Source organism: Melozone crissalis, unplaced genomic scaffold (assembly GCF_028551555.1).
Source record: "Melozone crissalis strain CALT ecotype California unplaced genomic scaffold, PUWL_Pcris_2 ptg000323l_1, whole genome shotgun sequence".
Classification (NCBI taxonomy): Eukaryota; Metazoa; Chordata; class Aves; order Passeriformes; family Passerellidae; genus Melozone; species Melozone crissalis.
The window spans coordinates 272,973-290,000 of NW_026536074.1; the positions used below are offsets into that span (position 1 = coordinate 272,973).

General features: G+C 54.4%; 1 protein-coding gene across 1 annotated transcript; it reads right to left on the reverse strand.

The window, feature by feature from the left end:
- Nucleotides 1-5,424: 5,424 nt before the first annotated feature.
- Nucleotides 5,425-16,637, reverse strand: PLEKHO1 (pleckstrin homology domain containing O1). Its single transcript, XM_054294824.1, has 6 exons — nt 16,376-16,637; nt 15,527-15,673; nt 9,400-9,540; nt 9,069-9,173; nt 8,250-8,351; nt 5,425-7,376 (listed from the first exon to the last, which is right to left on the reverse strand). Exons 1-6 carry the CDS (start codon nt 16,403-16,405, stop codon nt 6,606-6,608), a joined length of 1,296 nt encoding a protein of 431 aa, XP_054150799.1. The 5' UTR covers nt 16,406-16,637; the 3' UTR covers nt 5,425-6,605.
- Nucleotides 16,638-17,028: the final 391 nt, after the last annotated feature.

Below are 17,028 nucleotides of genomic sequence, written 5' to 3' on the forward strand. Positions count from 1 at the left end.
TAAAGGACAAGAGAGGCAGGAGGGATTGTGAGCAGGGATTGTGAGCAGGGATTCTGAGCAGGGATTGTGAGCAGGGATTGTGAGCAGGAATTCTGAGCAGGGATTGTGAGCAGGGATTGTGAGCAGGGATTGTGAGCAGGAATTGTGAGCAGGGATTGTGAGCAGGGATTGTGAGCAGGGATTGTGAGCAGGAATTGTGAGCAGGGATTGTGAGCAGGGATTGTGAGCAGGGATTCTGAGCAGGGATTGTGAGCAGGGATTGTGAGCAGGGATTGTGAGCAGGGGTTCTGAGCAGGGATTCTGAGCAGGGGTTCTGAGCAGGGATTGTGAGCAGGGATTGTGAGCAGGGATTCTGAGCAGGGATTGTGAGCAGGGATTGTGAGCAGGGATTCTGAGCAGGGATTCTGAGCAGGGATTCTGAGCAGGGATTGTGAGCAGGGATTGTGAGCAGGGATTGTGAGCAGGAATTCTGAGCAGGGATTGTGAGCAGGGATTGTGAGCAGGGGTTCTGAGCAGGGATTGTGAGCAGGGATTGTGAGCAGGGATTCTGAGCAGGGATTCTGAGCAGGGGTTCTGAGCAGGGATTGTGAGCAGGGGTTCTGAGCAGGGATTGTGAGCAGGGATTGTGAGCAGGGATTCTGAGCAGGGATTCTGAGCAGGGATTGTGAGCAGGGATTGTGAGCAGGGATTGTGAGCAGGGATTGTGAGCAGGAATTCTGAGCAGGGATTGTGAGCAGGGATTGTGAGCAGGAATTGTGAGCAGGGATTCTGAGCAGGGATTCTGAGCAGGGATTCTGAGCAGGCTTTTCAGGAGCTGTCAGTGCTCTGAATGCCACCTCACCATTTCTGGGAAGGATGACTCCCAGCTAGCTCTGCAGAAAGGTAGACAGTGCTCACATTATTTATAGCAGCAAGTGGGCTGGGAGGAGAAACACTGGGCTGCACAGAGAGGGAGGCTGCTCTGGAGACAGCCAGGAGGGTCTGATGGTGCAGCACAAACCACAGAGGCCCTGCAAAGTGGAGCTGGGCCTGGGGGCAGTTGATGGAGGGCAGGAGAGCCCTGGGCAGTGCCAGGGCAGGCTGGGGGCACACAGATTGCTCTCAGCTCTTCTTCATCCTCTTCCATCCTCCCACCTCCCACAAACCACATCCAGCCCGGCCTTGGGCACTTCCAGGGATCCACAGCTGCTCTGGGCACCCTCCCCACCCTCCCAGGGAACAATTCCTCCCAAAATCCCAACATCTAAACCTCCTCTCTTTCAGTTTGAAGCCATTCGTGACTCAGCCCATTTGTTGAGAGTCCTTTAAATAATGATGTCCACATCTCCAGTGGCTCCCTGCAGTCTGTGCCAGACCTTTGCCTTCTGTCCAGGCACAGATTCCTCCAGCTCTGAATGCTTCCCTCTGTCCTTCTGTCCTGCATGTATGGGCTCTTTATTCCAGCCCTCAACCCCAGGGCAGGGCTTTGGAAGGAGAAATCACCATTTGGAAGGAGAAATCTCCATTTGTAGGAGAAATCTCCATTTCAGCACAGAACCCCCAAACCACTGGTGTCAGGAGGGGGCTGAGCTCTGCCCTTTGAACTCTGCCTGGTCTGGCCTCTCCCAAGCATTCCCAAATGTTAAAAAGATTTTTAAAATCCTCTCTTGCCTCTGAGCTGGGTTGATTTGTATCAAAACACAGCAATAAATTTTTAAACACATTACAAATTAAGGAAGTGGAAGAATCACTGTAGTTTTCAGTCCCTCAGGACATTTTATAGATTCAAACAAATCAGCAGAGTGTGAAAGCAGAGATTTGATGTTCCTGGGCCAGGCTCAGGAGACACTTCCAACAGGAGGGAATTCACCTTTTCTGTGGTGTCACTTTACAGGTGTTGTGTCAAACCAGCCCCTCTGGCCACTCAGGGAGAGAGTGTGGGGATCTCTGAGCCTGATGAGGGTAAAAAAGATTATTTTTATCCTAAATCTGATTTAGGAAAAAAAAAATCCAAGGCACTGTACTTGTATCTCACCAAAGAATTCCTTCCTTAAGAGAGGGAAGATGCACAAATCTCCACATGTGCTTATTCCAGGGATACATTCTGCACACCATACAAAACCACTGAATTTTCCCCTTTTCTTTCCTTTTTTAGGGAAGTGGGTCTGTTCTTGCTGAGCTTTAATTTCCAGCCCAGTTGGAACTTGTTAAGTCAATAATTATTCTTGTAAATGTGGGTCAAACTATTTTATGTCTCTTTCTCTCTAGGGACTTGGAAGAAGATTTAACCCTGCAGCACTCCAAGGTAGGAAGCAGCACATTTCCCATTTGATTTCAAAATTCCAAACTGATTGTCCCATGGGGGTAAAAGCTGGTGAGGGACAGGGTCAGGGTGTGAGTGAGTGGCATTTCTGGAGCTCCAGGTGTTCACCTGCAGCTGCTGACACAGATGTCTAGGAAAGAATGTCCCCAGCTCTGATAACAGCTCAGAGTGCCTTGGGATCCCATGGAATTTATTCTATTTATTTATTATTCTATTTATTTATTATTTATATTTATATTATAAGGGTATGCTGAACATATTATTCAGTTGGGATATTGGAGGGTCTGTAGTTTCCCACCTTCCACCTCTGGACACAAGCCCTACTTTCTCTTTTTAAAGCATTTGCCTTATTGCAGAATAACAAAATAAGCAACCATTTCTGCAGTTTTCTCTATCAGTAACTCCAAGAAATCCTTCTGCACAGCAGGATAAATTGTATTTATCCACCCCCTCCTCAGCCTGAGAGCCCTCTGCCATGAGTTCAGTGCTCCTGCTCCACTTGGGAGTTAGGGGCTTTTTCCAAGGTTGGGAACTGCTGGAAAAACTGAACTTTAGCACCCCAATTTTATTGCTGTGAACTGCTCTGTCAGGTGTGATTCCAGCCTGCAGAACAGCCCAGTGCTGCTGGAACAACATGGACCCATTTCTGCTCTCCACCCGAGTTTTGCCAGCCATCAGCAGTGTGAAAGTTTCCTCCAAGTGTAAATTCTATTTAAAGCCACCCAAAGCCTCTTAATCAGTTCCTCCTGCTTTCCAGAGGCCTCTCAGCACTGCAGAGACACTGCAGCTGCTCCTTTGGTCCCCAGAGCTGTCCTGGGTGAAACTCAGGGCAGCCGTGGGGCTGCTCTGTGGGGCTGCACCCCAAAATGTGCTCCAAGAGCAGGAACTGTGGGGTGGGGTCAGCTCTGGGCTTGTGGGGGTTTGTTGGGTTTTCAGCCCTCATTTCCCAGGGTGTTGGGTGCCAGTGTTTCATAGAATCATTTAATTACACAATGTTTGGGACTTGGGGGGAACCTTACCTCTCATCCAGGTCCATTCCTGCCATGGGTAGAGAGACACCTTCACTATCCCAGACTGCTCCTAACCCCAGTAAAACCTGGTCTTGGACACTCAGAACTGCTCCTAACCCTGTCCAGCCTGCCCTTGGACACTCAGAACTGCTCCTAACCCAGTAAAACCTGTCCTTGGACACTCAGAACTGCTCCAAGCCCTGTCCAACCTGCCCTTGGACACTCAGAACTGCTCCTAATCCAGTAAAACCTGTCCTTGGACACTCAGAACTGCTCCAAGCCCTGTCCAACCCAACCCTGGACACTCAGAACTGCTCCAAACTCTGTCCTTTCTGCCCTTGGACACTCCCAAACTGCTCCAAGCCCTGTCCAACCTGCCCTTGGACACTCAGAACTGCTCCTAACCCAGTAAAACCTGTCCTTGGACACTCAGAACTGCTCCAAGCCCTGTCCAACCCAACCCTGGACACTCAGAACTGCTCCAAACTCTGTCCTTTCTGCCCTTGGACACTCCCAAACTGCTCCAAGCCCTGTCCAACCTGCCCTTGGACACTCAGAACTGCTCCTAACCCTGTCCTTGGACACTCAGAACTGCTCCTAACCCAGTCCAACCCAACCTTGGACACTCAGAACTGCTCCAAGCCCTGTCCTTGGACACTGAGAACTGCTCCAAGCCCTGTCCAACCTGCCCTTGGACACTCAGAACTGCTCCTAACCCTGTCCTTGGACACTCAGAACTGCTCCTAACCCAGTCCAACCCAACCTTGGACACTCAGAACTGCTCCAAGCCCTGTCCTTGGACACTCAAACTGCTCCAAGCCCTGTCCAACCTGCCCTTGGACACTCCCAGACTACTCCAAGCCCTGTCCCAGGACATTCTCAGGGACAGAGCCACCCCAGCTTCTCCGTGCACGCTGCTCCAGGGCCTCCCCACCCTCCCAGGCAGGAATTCCTTCCCAAGAATTCCACCCTAAGGTGTCTCTCTGTTAATTCCCTTAGAAAGGCAGAGGATGGAGGGAGGGAGGAGGGAGGGAGGAGGGGGTTTGCTTAAAGCTAGTGAAGCATAGAGAGAGAAAATAATCCAAAAAAGGCGCTTTGGCTGGGAGGGTGGGTGGGCTCCCGAGCGCCCGTGCAGCCGGGGATCCTCGGCCCGCGGTCCTTATTTGGCTGCGAGCGGGAGCGCTCCGGGGATTGGCTGTGCTGGGAGCGGGCAGGGAGTGCGGGAGCCCGGTGCCAGCTGACGAGCGCAGCACACGCTTGCCCACTCCTCAGCATGTGTCGAGCAAATTGCAGCTATTTTTACAGGAGACGCTTTGCCTACATCTTAAGAATCCAGTCCCAATCCCGTCTCCCTGGAGTGTAACGGGAAATCCCCTTCCCAGCCCCCTTTTTTTCCCCCGTTCGTGTTTTCAAGGCACAGTTGGGCAGAACCCAGAATTCTTGGCCATTATCAGCCTTCAGACTTGTCTGCTGTGCTCTGCCCGGCCAGGGCACTCTGTATTCCAGTAACGATGCAATGTTTTGTCTCCAGACCCTCCATAATTGCCACAGTGGACAATTTCTGGGCACGGCAGCCGGCTGCTGCCCTGCTGGGCCAGCACGGCCCCTTTGTGCAGCGTTATTCCCGCATGGATAGAGGCACCGGCCAGGGGGCGATGCACAAAGCCACCTCTGTGCTGCCCTCGGCTTTGCAGCTCCCCGGGGCTTGGGGAGGGCAGGAGGCAGCAGGGAAACAGAGGGGGGAAACCGAGGGGTGAGCAGCGAGGCAAAATCCCCAAAATTGCCTGTAAGAGTTCAGGGACTCCCTGGAGAGAGCAGGGCAGGGCTGCTCAGGTGTGCAGCAGCTCCTTTCAGCCCTCCCCACAGTGTGTGCTGGCTCTGCATGGCAATGAGCATTCCAAAATCCAAGGAGAGTTGCTGGGGTGGGACTGGCACTACCTGGGATGCAGGACACAAGGGAGGTTCAGTGATTCTGCAAAAAAACTTTGTGAAGCAATCCAGTTCATCAATGTGGAAAGTTATCCCTGGAAGTATCACTGAAGTCTGGTTAGCCCAAACTCACTGAGAAAAGTTTGGGGTTTGGTTTTTTCTTTAATTTAGAAAAATCTTGTCATCACAGCCAGGAAAGAGAAAACACTAACCACGACCAGGAATATCTCTGTGGGTTTAATATTTCTGTGGACTATTTGCCATGTAGGTAAAAGAATTAGGTTTCCTTTTAAAAAACAGTTGGATGTTACCAGGAGTGAACTTGTGAGGCACAGCCATGTCCTGCTGGTGGGTGGGAAAGCTGAGCCAGCCTGTGAGCTGATGATCTGAGCTCTGCTCTGGGCTCAGCTTTCCTTCCAGCAGGGCTGATTCACATCTTGGGCAGCCCAAGCAGAGCCTGCTGCTGTCTGACTGTGACACCTGAGAGAGCAAAGCAAACCTACCAAAACTGCCATTGCCTTGTGGTGTCTGGCTCCCACACACACCCCCTGACTTTTCAGCTCGAAGAAAAGGTAAAAAAAAAGAGAAATTAGAATGGAAAAGCCCAAACCCCTCCCAGCTGCCTGTGTGGGCTGTCAAATCCAAGCTTTGATCCTCACAGAAGGGAAGACACATCACTGCCACCTCCCACTGCTCGGGGCCAGGGGGTCTGTGAAGCATTCAGGATCAGGGTGGGTATGGATTGTGTCACTGCTGCCTTCTGGAGGGCTCTGTGCACCCCAAAATTACAGCTGCCAGCCTCAGGATTTCCAGGAGATTGTGCCAGGACAGAGCTCTGAGAGCTGCACCCAGCAAATGCCTCAATGATCAGAACTTCCCACATCTTCAGGAGAGTTCCTGGGTAATGGGGACTTCAGGCAGTGGTGGGGATGAACACCTTTTTTAACCTTTTAATGTCATTTATTTCTGAGAGGGAACAGGGCAAATGTCCTGCTGAAAGAGAGTTTGGGGCACAGCCCAGACATGAGAGCAGCAATGCCAGGGCTGATCCAGCTCCACCCCACGGGATGCTCCAGGCAGTTCCAGGAGCAGAACTTGCTCCTGTCCTTGGAGCACGGCAGGAGCTGCAGTGCAAAGGGAGCTCTTACAAGGGAGGTATAAACTGCAACTGATTTATTGGAACACTGGGTTGATTCATCAGGGGGTGCGATGGAGGAAAGGAAGGGTCCAAGCTTTGAGAAGCAAATTTGGGTGAGAACAGGCACCTTTTCACTCTTTTGAACACTGTAAATAATAATAATAATTAAAAAAAAGACCAGATGGCCGCCCTTCCCAGTCCCTCCCTCCCATCCCAAGGCTTGCCTTCACATCATGCTCTTCCTAAACTGCGACTGTGAGCTCTGTTTGGGCTTCGAGTCTGACTGCTGCAGCTCGAACTGTTTGTACAGGTCCCTCAGCTCTCTGATCTCCTGCAGCACCCTCTTGGCTTGGCTCCAGGTGGAGGAAGCCTCCCCCAGCAGCCTCTCAGATTCCTGCAGGATCCTTTCAGAGTCCGACTTGGAAGAAGATGATGAGGAAGAAGAGGTGGTGGTGATGGTGGTGCTGGTGTTGGAGTCCTTGGTCTTTTTCTTGCCTTCCCCGTAGCCCTTCACCTCTGTCAGCAGTTCCTGAGTTTTTTCCAGTTTCAGTGCAACCAGTTCCTGTATCCGGGTCAGCTGCTCCGGCTCCGCCGAGGCAAACTGAGCCTCCAGCCCCTTCCTCAGCACCGCCCGGTGTGTGGAAGAGTCCCGTCGGGACAGGATTTCTTCCATGGAGGCACATTTATTCTTTTCTGAGTGGGAGAGCTTTTTGGGGACCTGCGGCGTGTACATGGTCCCTTTGTCAAAGGAGTCATTGCGCTGGCCGGCTCTGTCCCACGGGGCCGCCTCCTGTCGGGGGAGGCTCCCCGTCCGCCCTTTCTCCGCTGGTTTGGCGTTCTCCGAGTCCGAGCGGCGCCGCCCCGCGGTCAGGTGAGCCACGGACTTGTCCAGATCCACCCGGAAACTCTGCTCGCAGGTGCCGTGATCCTCCGGAGAGGCGTCTTCCTCCTGGATCAGGTCGAGGGTCAGCATTCCGTCAGAGGTTGAGGTAGATGCCTGGAGGAGCAGAAAGCAGAGCTGAGCTGGCACCAGAAGGGCTGTCCCTGCCGCCAGGGGTGTCTGCAGTGCAGGGAGGGAGGGGAATGCTCCCTCACCCAGGGACAGAGCCAGGGGTGGATTTACAGTGCAGCGGTCCATGAGAACAGAGGATGAGAGCTGACCCCGAGCTGTCCTCATGGCAACTCTCAGCTCAGGATGGAGCTCCAACAACCCCACTTAGAAATGGAACAATTCCAGGGGAATTTCACCCAAGCTGTCCTCATGGCAACTCTCAGCTCAGAATGGAGCTCCCAACACCTCCACTTACAAATGGAACAATTCCAGAGGAATTTCACCCAAGCAGGTGTCTGGGATTGGTTGTACCTACCAACAATCCCACTTAGAAATGGAACAATTCCAGGGGAATTTCACCCAATTTGTCCTCATGGTAACTCTCAGTTCAGGATGGAGCTCCCAACACCTCCACTTACAAATGGAACAATTCCATTTGGGAAATTTCACCAATTTCACCCAACTTGGTGACCCAGAGCTGTCCTCATGGTAACTCTCAGCTCAGAATGGAGCTCCAACAACCCCACTTAGAAATGGAACACTTACAGAAGATTTTGACCCAAGCAGGTGTCTGGGATTGGGTGTACCTACCAACAATCCCACTTAGAAATAGAACAATTCCAGGGGAATTTCACCCAAGCAGGTGCCTGGGATTGGTTGTACCTACCAACAACTCCACTTACAAATAGAACAATTCCAGAGGAATTTCACCCAAGCAGGTGTCTGGGGTTGGCTGTACCTACCAACAACTCCACTTACAAATGGAACATCCCCAAGGGAATTTGACCCAAGCAGGTGTCTGGGGTTGGGTGTACCTACCACAGCCATGAGGTGACCCCGCGTGGGAGGGCGCCGGGAGTGCTGGATCTTTGCTCTGTCACGTGTCGGGTGGGCAAGGAAGCTGTCCTCTTCCACGGTGACCTGCAGGGTGACACAGGCTGTGAGCAGGGAACAGGAGCCATGCCCAGCTCCTGGAGCTGTGAGAGAGGAGGCTGGCAGGGAATGGGGTGTGCAGTCCAGCCCTGGAAGTGACCCAGTGTTTCTCCCCTCTGTGCTGTGATGGGATCACATCTGCTCGAGTCATTCCTGACAAGTGAACCTGTCTGCAAAGATTCCTGTGACATCTCTCGTGGTGTTTGCTGTGCTGCCTCCTGCTCTAAAACCTCTCCCATAGTCTGACCTTGGTTTTCCTTCACTTCAGGCTCTGTGCTGCCATCCAGGAGAGCAAAGAGCCTCCTGGCAGTGCCACGGCGCTGAGTGTGAATGGGAGATCTGAGACAGGGCTGAGCTGAGGAAGGGTTGCCATGAAACATTAATGTGAGAGTCAGCCCTGGAGCGAGGGCACAGCTTGTTCCAGGCAGGTTCTCCTCCCCACTGAAGAGAACTGTGTGGGGATGCTCACCCTGACCTGCCCCTGCCAGCCCACCTGGTGCTCTGAGCACACCCTGAGTCCCCAGGAGGAGCTGAACTGGGGCTGCCCTGTTCTTTTTCCTGGCAGAAGCTGCTCTGTGTAACTGAGACTTTCACACTCCCCTTGAGAAGGGGGATGAGCTCTGCTGGAGATGCTTTGTGTGGATGTTGTATCCCCAAACAGTCTCAAACCCTCACCCAGGCTGAGCCAGGGTCAGTGCCACTCACCTCGTCCAAGATCCGGTTTTTAGCACGTGTGATTGCAGAGTTGAGGGCATTAATCCAGGACTCTTTCTCTTCTGGACTCACAGCCAGGAAGATCAGATTTGGTGCCTACAGAAGAGGGAGGTCAGGTCAGTGCTGGAACTCACACAGAGAAGGTCCCTGGTCACTGTGAGGCCTCCACAGAGCAGACAAAGCAGAGCTGAGCCTCCAGCCTTGATTTTCCCACACAGCAAACCCCAGAACCACCCACATCCCTCCTTCCCTCATCCCCAGGACCATCCACACCCCTGGAGCCACCTCTTGGGCTGGCATCACCTGGGCCAGCCCCACGTACCGTGTTTCCAGGCTGCCTGGAGTGGGCAAGGGTGAATTTACTGTGGTTCTTTTTGCTTCTACTTTTGGACTTCCTGAGCTCTTCACATTTCTCGTAGTCACTCAGATCAAACGTTTCCTGTATGTTTTTTTCATCTTTTACCTGCAAAACAGCAAGAAAATCAGAGCTTTGCAGATGTCAGACAGAGACACCGCTGCTCCAGGCAGCAGGATTTCAACATGAGGGTTTTGATTTGTCTCTTCTGGAATGAGGGGGCATATTTAGAAGGATAGCATGAAAATCACACTTTGCCAGGCTAATTCCTGCCCTCTTCTACCTCCAGAGGGCAGGGGCTGCCAGGCTCAGTGTCCTTTAAAGAGTCCTTTTGAATGATCACTTTACGAGATCTCCCATTTTCCAGGTCTGTTCCCCAACACTCTGCACTCCACAGTGTGACAGGGACATGGGATGGATCAGTGTCACAGAGACTCAGATGAAAGATGGAGCTTGCACAGGATCCCTGAGGCTGCAGCTCAGGGATCTGGGGGCACACAGGGCTCTGGATGCTGAGCCCTGACAGTGCCATCCCTCAGGGACACCTGGAGCAAAGGGGATGTGGCAAAGCTGTCTGTACAAAGCTCTGCTCTTCCATGGTAAACACGAGGAATTGGGGTTTGCATGTCCATTACAGGCTCAATTCCACATCCATCTGCTTAATCCCACTGCAGCCAGTCCCCCCAGGCTGCCTGAGTGGGGCAGGGTGTGTAACTGGGGTGTTGGGAGGGCAGATGATGCTGAGCTCTGAGCCCTTGGATTTCCTGAAGGGACTCCACCCCACTTCATACATTTCCTGCACAGTTTTGGGAAGCACTGAGGGAACTCCCTATGATTCTTCCATAGAATTTAATCAAAGAGGGTGACTAAAGCAGCTTCCTAACCAGGGGCATGGATGAACTGACCATCTGGCCCTGCCTGATGAGAACAACTCCCCTCTGTCCTTCATTGTGCCTGTGTCCCCAGGATCCACAGGACAATCACCGGCACTGCCAGCCCGGAGCTGTTCCTGCTTGTGACACATCCCCTGTGTCTGGGTGTGATAACAGAGACTGTCTGGCTGCACATCCTCCCCATGCTGCTAATCTGCTTTGATCTCTTCCCACTCCCATCCTCCAATCCACCTCTTTCCAAGAATCTCAGCTGAATTCTGCCCGACTCATTTGCAGCAGGAAAAGCTGATCCCCTTCCATCCCAGCCCCCAGCTGTGCTCTGTGGCTGAGAGCAGAGCTTTAACTCCAGATGTTTGCTCATGTGGGTCACTGGGGCTTCCCCAGCCCTCCCCTTCCTCCTCAGAGCTCACCCAGCTGGAACTGAACCTCAGGAGGCTGCAAGACAGAGCAGGTGCCTGCTTCAGACAAACACCCTGCAGGTGCAGCTCGTCCTTTAAACAGCTCTGAATGACACCAGGGCTGTGACACTGCACTGGGACAGGCTGAGGGCATCCTGCTCCTGTGTGTGACCCCTTAAAAAAGCTTAAAACTGGGAATAAACAACATCCAAAGTGGGATTCCTGGGGGGAAAGGATCAGCAGCAGCCTGGGCTGTGGTGGCACAGAAATCCCAGGGGCACAGGAAGGACAGTGGGTGTCTCACTCATGTAACAGAGCATCCAGTGTGCAGAAAGAGAAACTGGACAAGGAAGGTGAAAGGCAACTCCAGAGGCATTTGCCAGCTCTTTTGTCCTTTGTGGGAGGCTCCTGAGGCCTAAAGGAGGGAGGTGGTGGCATGAGAGGCAGCTCAGAGCAGCCTCGGAGGTAGGAGAGCCTGAGGACAGCCATGCAGCCCATTCTCTGTGAGAACAGGACAAAAGCAGCCCCTGAGGCCAACAGAGCTGAAATCCCAGTCACTGTCAGCCACAGGGGGTGACAAACCTGCAGGGTGTCACCTCCTCTGTGTTCTCAGTGAGATAGGGGCCATCCAAATCAAACCTTCCAGGCTTCTCCAAAGAGGATTTGGCTGGGTGAGCAGTGCCCAGGAGGAAGCAGCATCTGCTATCAGCTCTCAGTAGGAAGGGGTGAAGCAAGAGGTTGGTGGTTGATTTTGGCAAAACCATTCCCTGCTGGGAGGTTTCCAGCAGGTCTTTCCTTCCCCAAGGGTTTAAGAATTGAGGGATGTCAGGTGGGTCCTGCTCTCTGTGCCCTGTGGGGAGCTCAGCATTGGAAGGATTAAGGTGAATCAATCCCAGCAGGTGCTGCCCTGGCTGTCTGAGCTGCCTTTGCTGAGCTGTACCCATGTGAGGCAGGCAAAACCACCCTGCCCTGCAGCTCCACCTGCCTCCTACCTGTGGCCAGGTGAGGGGAGGGAAACTGAGGCACGGCAAAGGAATCAGAAGCATCCCCCAATCCCTGAGCAGGGAACATTTCTGCGCAGCCATGAGATCCCACCCCCCTGGCAGCTGCCCCTGCCTGTGCCAAGGCTGACAGTGCTGACTCTGCTGGGATGCACGGAGGGAGCTGCATTCCTTGCACTCCTTCCCCTCCTTCCCCCGCAGCTGCTGCCTGTCCAGGCTGGCCCCAGGGGCACCAGCACTCCCTGGGCCCTGAGATGTGGCCATGGAATGGCTCAGAACACCAGCCATGGCACCTAAATCCCCTCTCCAGAGGGTCACAGCTGTTTGTGCTCCCAAAGGGCTGCTCCAGGCTCGTGGCAGTGCAGGAGGGTCTCTGACCTGGTTAATTAACCACCCTTGGGTCTCTCACTGATTAGAGTTTGAATTTCCTCATCAAGCTGTGACCTGCAGTGACTCCAAACCTCCTGGACCCGGCTCAGGGCTGTGTTTTGGGGCCAAACCATGCACAGGTGCTCAGTCACACCAGCCTGGGATTTTTGGTGATGATTTGAGCAGTTTGAGCTGCAATGGGACACAGAAAAATGAGGAAGGTACAGAAAATCACAAGACACCCATGGGACACTTGTGGCTCAGGATGTAAGAGAAACCTCCAGACTCTCTGCACAGCCAAATACCCAAACATGGGCAGTTTTGGGACAGACAGTTCCCCTTGCAGGGTACAACCAAAGTTTCAGTTCCTCCAGCTGAGCAGCTCAATTCAGAAGGGGACTGAGGTTCCTGCAGACCTGGCTGGGACAGGGATGCACCCTGGGACTGTCCAGTCCTTATCACAGCCAGGTCACTGCCCTTAGCTGATCAGGGGATGGTGACAGCTTCAATCCCTTCTCCAAAGTGTCACCACCAAGGCTCCCAGGGACACAGCCCCCCCAGAATCACTGAATTATGGCTTTGGAGGGACAGGGACACCTTCCAGATTGCTCCAAGCCCCATCCAACCTGGCCCTGGACACTTCCAGGGATGGGGCAGCCTGTGCCAGGCAGGAATTTATTCCCCAAATCCCGTTGTGCTGCGTTCAGCTGCACTCCGCGAGGGCAAACACCCCATGGAGCATTAGAGAACGGAGAATGCAAACACAGCCCCAGCCCCAGCGGCACCTCCTCGAGTGCTCCCGTGCTAATTGAGCGATGCCTTCGGTAGCAAACAATCGAAAACCAGAGAGAAGCGTTTCCTCACCCCCTCTCTGCTGTCTGGCAGCCCCGGCTTCCTGCGAGGAAGCGCCGAGCCCGGCTGGGGCAGCTCGGCCGCTGCTCCCCGGCACAGACAGCGACAAAGCCCGGCCAGGAACAGGGAACAATTCCCAGAAATGTGCCGGGGGGGAGGCAGCGAGGGGAAAGAATGCGAGAGTGAGTTAAGAAGGTGGTGGTGTGTGCTCAGCAGAGCTCAGCTCATCTCTACAGAGCTGGCTTTGGCTGATGACCAAACGCTGAATAACCCAAGGATTTTGGTGTGAGTTCACGAGTTCAGCAGCCGTGGGGGAGCGGAGTGAGCAGGGCCAGAGCCTCAAGCTCCCACTTCGGGAGGTGTCAGACAAGTCCCGCAGCTTTCAAAGGGCAGCACTCAAACACCCTGTGAGCATTTGCCATCAGCTGGGCTGAAAAACTACATTTTCTCTCCTTAGAGACTCGGCTCTGCCAGGGAGAAACCCAGGATCCTATCAGGCATTCCCAAATTCTCCTGACAAAAAGGAATAATCAGGGCTGGGCTCTGACCTGCATGCCCAGGTCTGTCCTAGACAGACAACTGAGAAAGCACCAGATTCCCAGGAGGAATCAGCGTGGATATTGATGGGATTTTGTAAGTCTGAATTTTGGAAATCTCCCCATTCCAGACCTCAGCTCTGAGCAGTTCATCAACACTGCCCCAAGCCAAGGGGGATTTGCTTCCCAAGGGATCCTGGTGTGGAACACACAATTCCCTGTCCCCGTGTGCTCTGGGGAGATGGGATTCACTGCCCTGCTTCCCAGATTGAGAAATTCAGGCAAAAGTAAACAAATGTCTGGTTTGAATTCATTTAACAGAGCTGAGGAGCTTCCAGGAGCCTTGGGATTTAACCCTTTCTGCTCTGAGATGGTGGGGAGGACTGGGAATGTGGCTTCACCTGCAGAACCACCTCTGGAGCAGCTGCTGAGCATGATCGGAGCTGCCAGGAAACAGCAGGAGCTGTGGGAGCAGAGCCTGGAGCCACATATCGACCTTCCTTGGGGCCCAGGAGAGCTCCTGGCTTTGCTAAGCTGGCATCAAACCCTGCAGCACCTTCTGAGACACCCCAGGAACTCCCCACAATGAGACCCCCAGGATGCCACGGGCACAGAGGCACAGCAGCAGCACGGTGTCACCTCCATGGCCAGCACAGAGTGACCTCAGGGCACAGCAGCAGCACGGTGTCACCTCCATGGCCAGCACAGAGTCACCTCAGTGCACAGCAGCAGCACGGTGTCACCTCCATGGCCAGCACAGAGTGACCTCAGGGCACAGCAGCAGCACGGTGTCACCTCCATGGCCAGCATAGTCACCTCAGCACGCTCCAGCAGCAGATGTCATCTCTGCTGGCCACACATTCTTCCATATAAAGCCTCAGCAGAGGCTGCTGCAGGTTATTTATGGTCCCTCACACACATGGGGCTGCCTCAACCTCAAAACCGGTGAGGTTTTCCCTCTATGAAACACAAACACAAGAACTTCTTGTTCAGAGCAGGCTCTGCGTGGCCCCTCCAGCCTCATCTCTCTCCTGGGCTCCCAGCACACCTGGATTTGAGCTGTAGCTACCTGGACATCTATTGCTGTTCCTGTGTTTCCCTCTGGCTCTGGAGCAGTTGATGGGACAAGCTCTGGAATGCCAGCAAGCAGCTCAGCACCACCTGGGCATTCAATCCACTTTTTAAAGCCATTTCTCTGTTGTAACAAGCCCTGACCTGTGCCACATCCATGGCTCAACCAGCCTTAAATCAAATTATCCCTTCCTCTCTCCAGGTAGAGCCAGGCCAGGCATCCAACTGTCAGGAAATCACCTCCACTTGGGGGAAAACCCAGAGAAACCAGGATTTTATCCCAAATTCCCTGAGCTGGAGCAATCCCCTGCCTGCTGTGGGCACCACGCTGCCCAGTGCAGCTCTGGGATGTCACAGAGGATGGGAGGGAGGAAGGCTCTGGCCTGGGGAGTTCTTCCTGCTGGATTTATTGAGACAAAAAGCACAGGGGGGGCGTGCAAGGACAGCCAGGTGCTGCCTCAGCCTGGCAGTCACATCCGATTATCTCCAATGCCAACAGCACGTTAAACCCCAAACCCAGCAAGGAAACCGGGGCAGGGCACGTGTCACACCAGGATGAAATTTCATGAAAAATCCAAGAGATCGACCTGTAAATGGCTCGATTGCAGCCGGGAGAGCGGAGTTATTTCCAACCAGAGAGTGAGCAGCTGGGAACAAGGCAGCGCTGGGCTCAAGGACAGGCACAGAAAGGAGCCGGCATTGCTGGGGAGAGGTTGGAGGGGCTTAACTCTCGCTAAGTCAATCCTTTCGTGTCTCCACGCCGGGAAAATGTCTCCCAGCAGAGCTGGCTGTGGAATCGCTGTCAGAGCCGAGCCCGAGCCCGACCCCGGCCGGCGCCAGCCCCGGGGAGGAGCAGGAGAAGCCCCCCAGGAACCCCCTGGGCCCGGCTGGCGCTGGGAAGGGCCGGGGCTGCGCCTTTCATATGCAAAGAGAGAGGAAGGGGGGATGGGAAAGGAAACTGAAACCGATCCTACCTCCTTCTCCGAGATGTAAAGCTGATCTCCCTTCAGAACCACATAACGGTTTTTCCAGATTTCCCTAAAAATGCCTTTCCCGCAGAATTTCCGCACCCAGCCGACCTTCTCCGGCTGCGCAGGTTGCTGGTTTCCATCCTGGTTCCCCTAACACAAAGCGAGAGGGGAGAAAATGGGGGGAAAAAACGCGATTATTCTTGGTTTCACACTCCTTTTCTCCCCACACCCCACTTCCCTCTTTGCCCAACTTTTGTCTCCCCCTCTCTCCGCCGAACGCCGGGCCCGAGTCCTTGCCCGGGGTCGCTCCGCGGGGATTTTTGTGCAGCGGCAGCACCGGGAGGACGCTGCGAGGAGCGGGCAGGGTTCTCTCCGTGTTATATAAGCCAGGCCGGCGTCTCTATCGCTTCATCCAGCGGGCATTTACCCGTGGAAAGGGGAACAGGAGGGGGATGGGCGGAATTTAAACCAGCTGGGGTTTTTATATTGCGGCGAAAATGGCATTTTGGAGCTTTTTATCAGCAATTAATCCAAGAGGTGAAATCTATGGGGGGTTTGTATCAGAGGTGTCTCCGTAGGCAGCGGAGGGTGCAGCACACACACAACACGGCAAAGAGCGAGGGATTGATGGTGCCTCCGGATTTTATCGTTTCCTTGTGTTCCAAGATGAAAACTGCCTGCCTGCATCCCCCGGTGCCTGAGGCGGCTGCGGGAGGCCTGGAGCGGGGTCTGGGTCTCTTTGGGGGTCCGTGCGCTTTCCACGGGGGGAGCAGAAGCGAAGATCCAACCCCCCCTCCCCAAACCATCCAGGAGCCTCCCTCCCCCCGGCCAAGACGCGAATCTCCCACTCACCCTTTTTGCAGAATTATTATTTTTTTTCATCGTTCCTCAGTGCGCTCCGAGGCGATTTCGGGGCGGGGGTCGCAGAGGGGCTCCCGCGGCCTCCTGGCAGCGGGGAACACCCGCGATCCGCGCTGCCTTCGGCCCGCTCGGCTCAGGGCCCCGCTCCCGTTACACGGAGCCCGGCCCGGTGCTCTGAGGCATCGGCAGCGCCGCCGCCGCCGCCGCGTCCCCCCCCGCCGCCACCATCCCGCAGCTCGGGGGGCTGCGCTGGGCTGCGCCGGGCTCCCGAGCTCCATCTATAGCCGCACGCCCGTGACGTCGGGGTTCGCGGCACGGGGCGAATCGCAGCCCACGAGGGTTTTTCTTCTTTGTTTCTCACTCGAGCGGGGCCGCGGGGAAGCGGGAGAGGGGCGGGCGGTGCCGCCGGTGGGGTGCTCCCATCGGGGTATAGCCGCGTTCCCGGCGGTGTCGTGGGTCACCGGGAAAGTTTATGGGAGAGGGAAACGCAGCCGGGTGGTGCTGGGAGGAATTCATCCCCTAAAGGTGTTTGGAAGTGGGGGGAAATCCCTCTGGAGAGAGGAGATGGGAGATTTTCTTCCAGCACGGAGGGTCTGACAGTCAGGATTTAGAGCACGGCTTCCAAAAGTGAGGAGACACTCAGC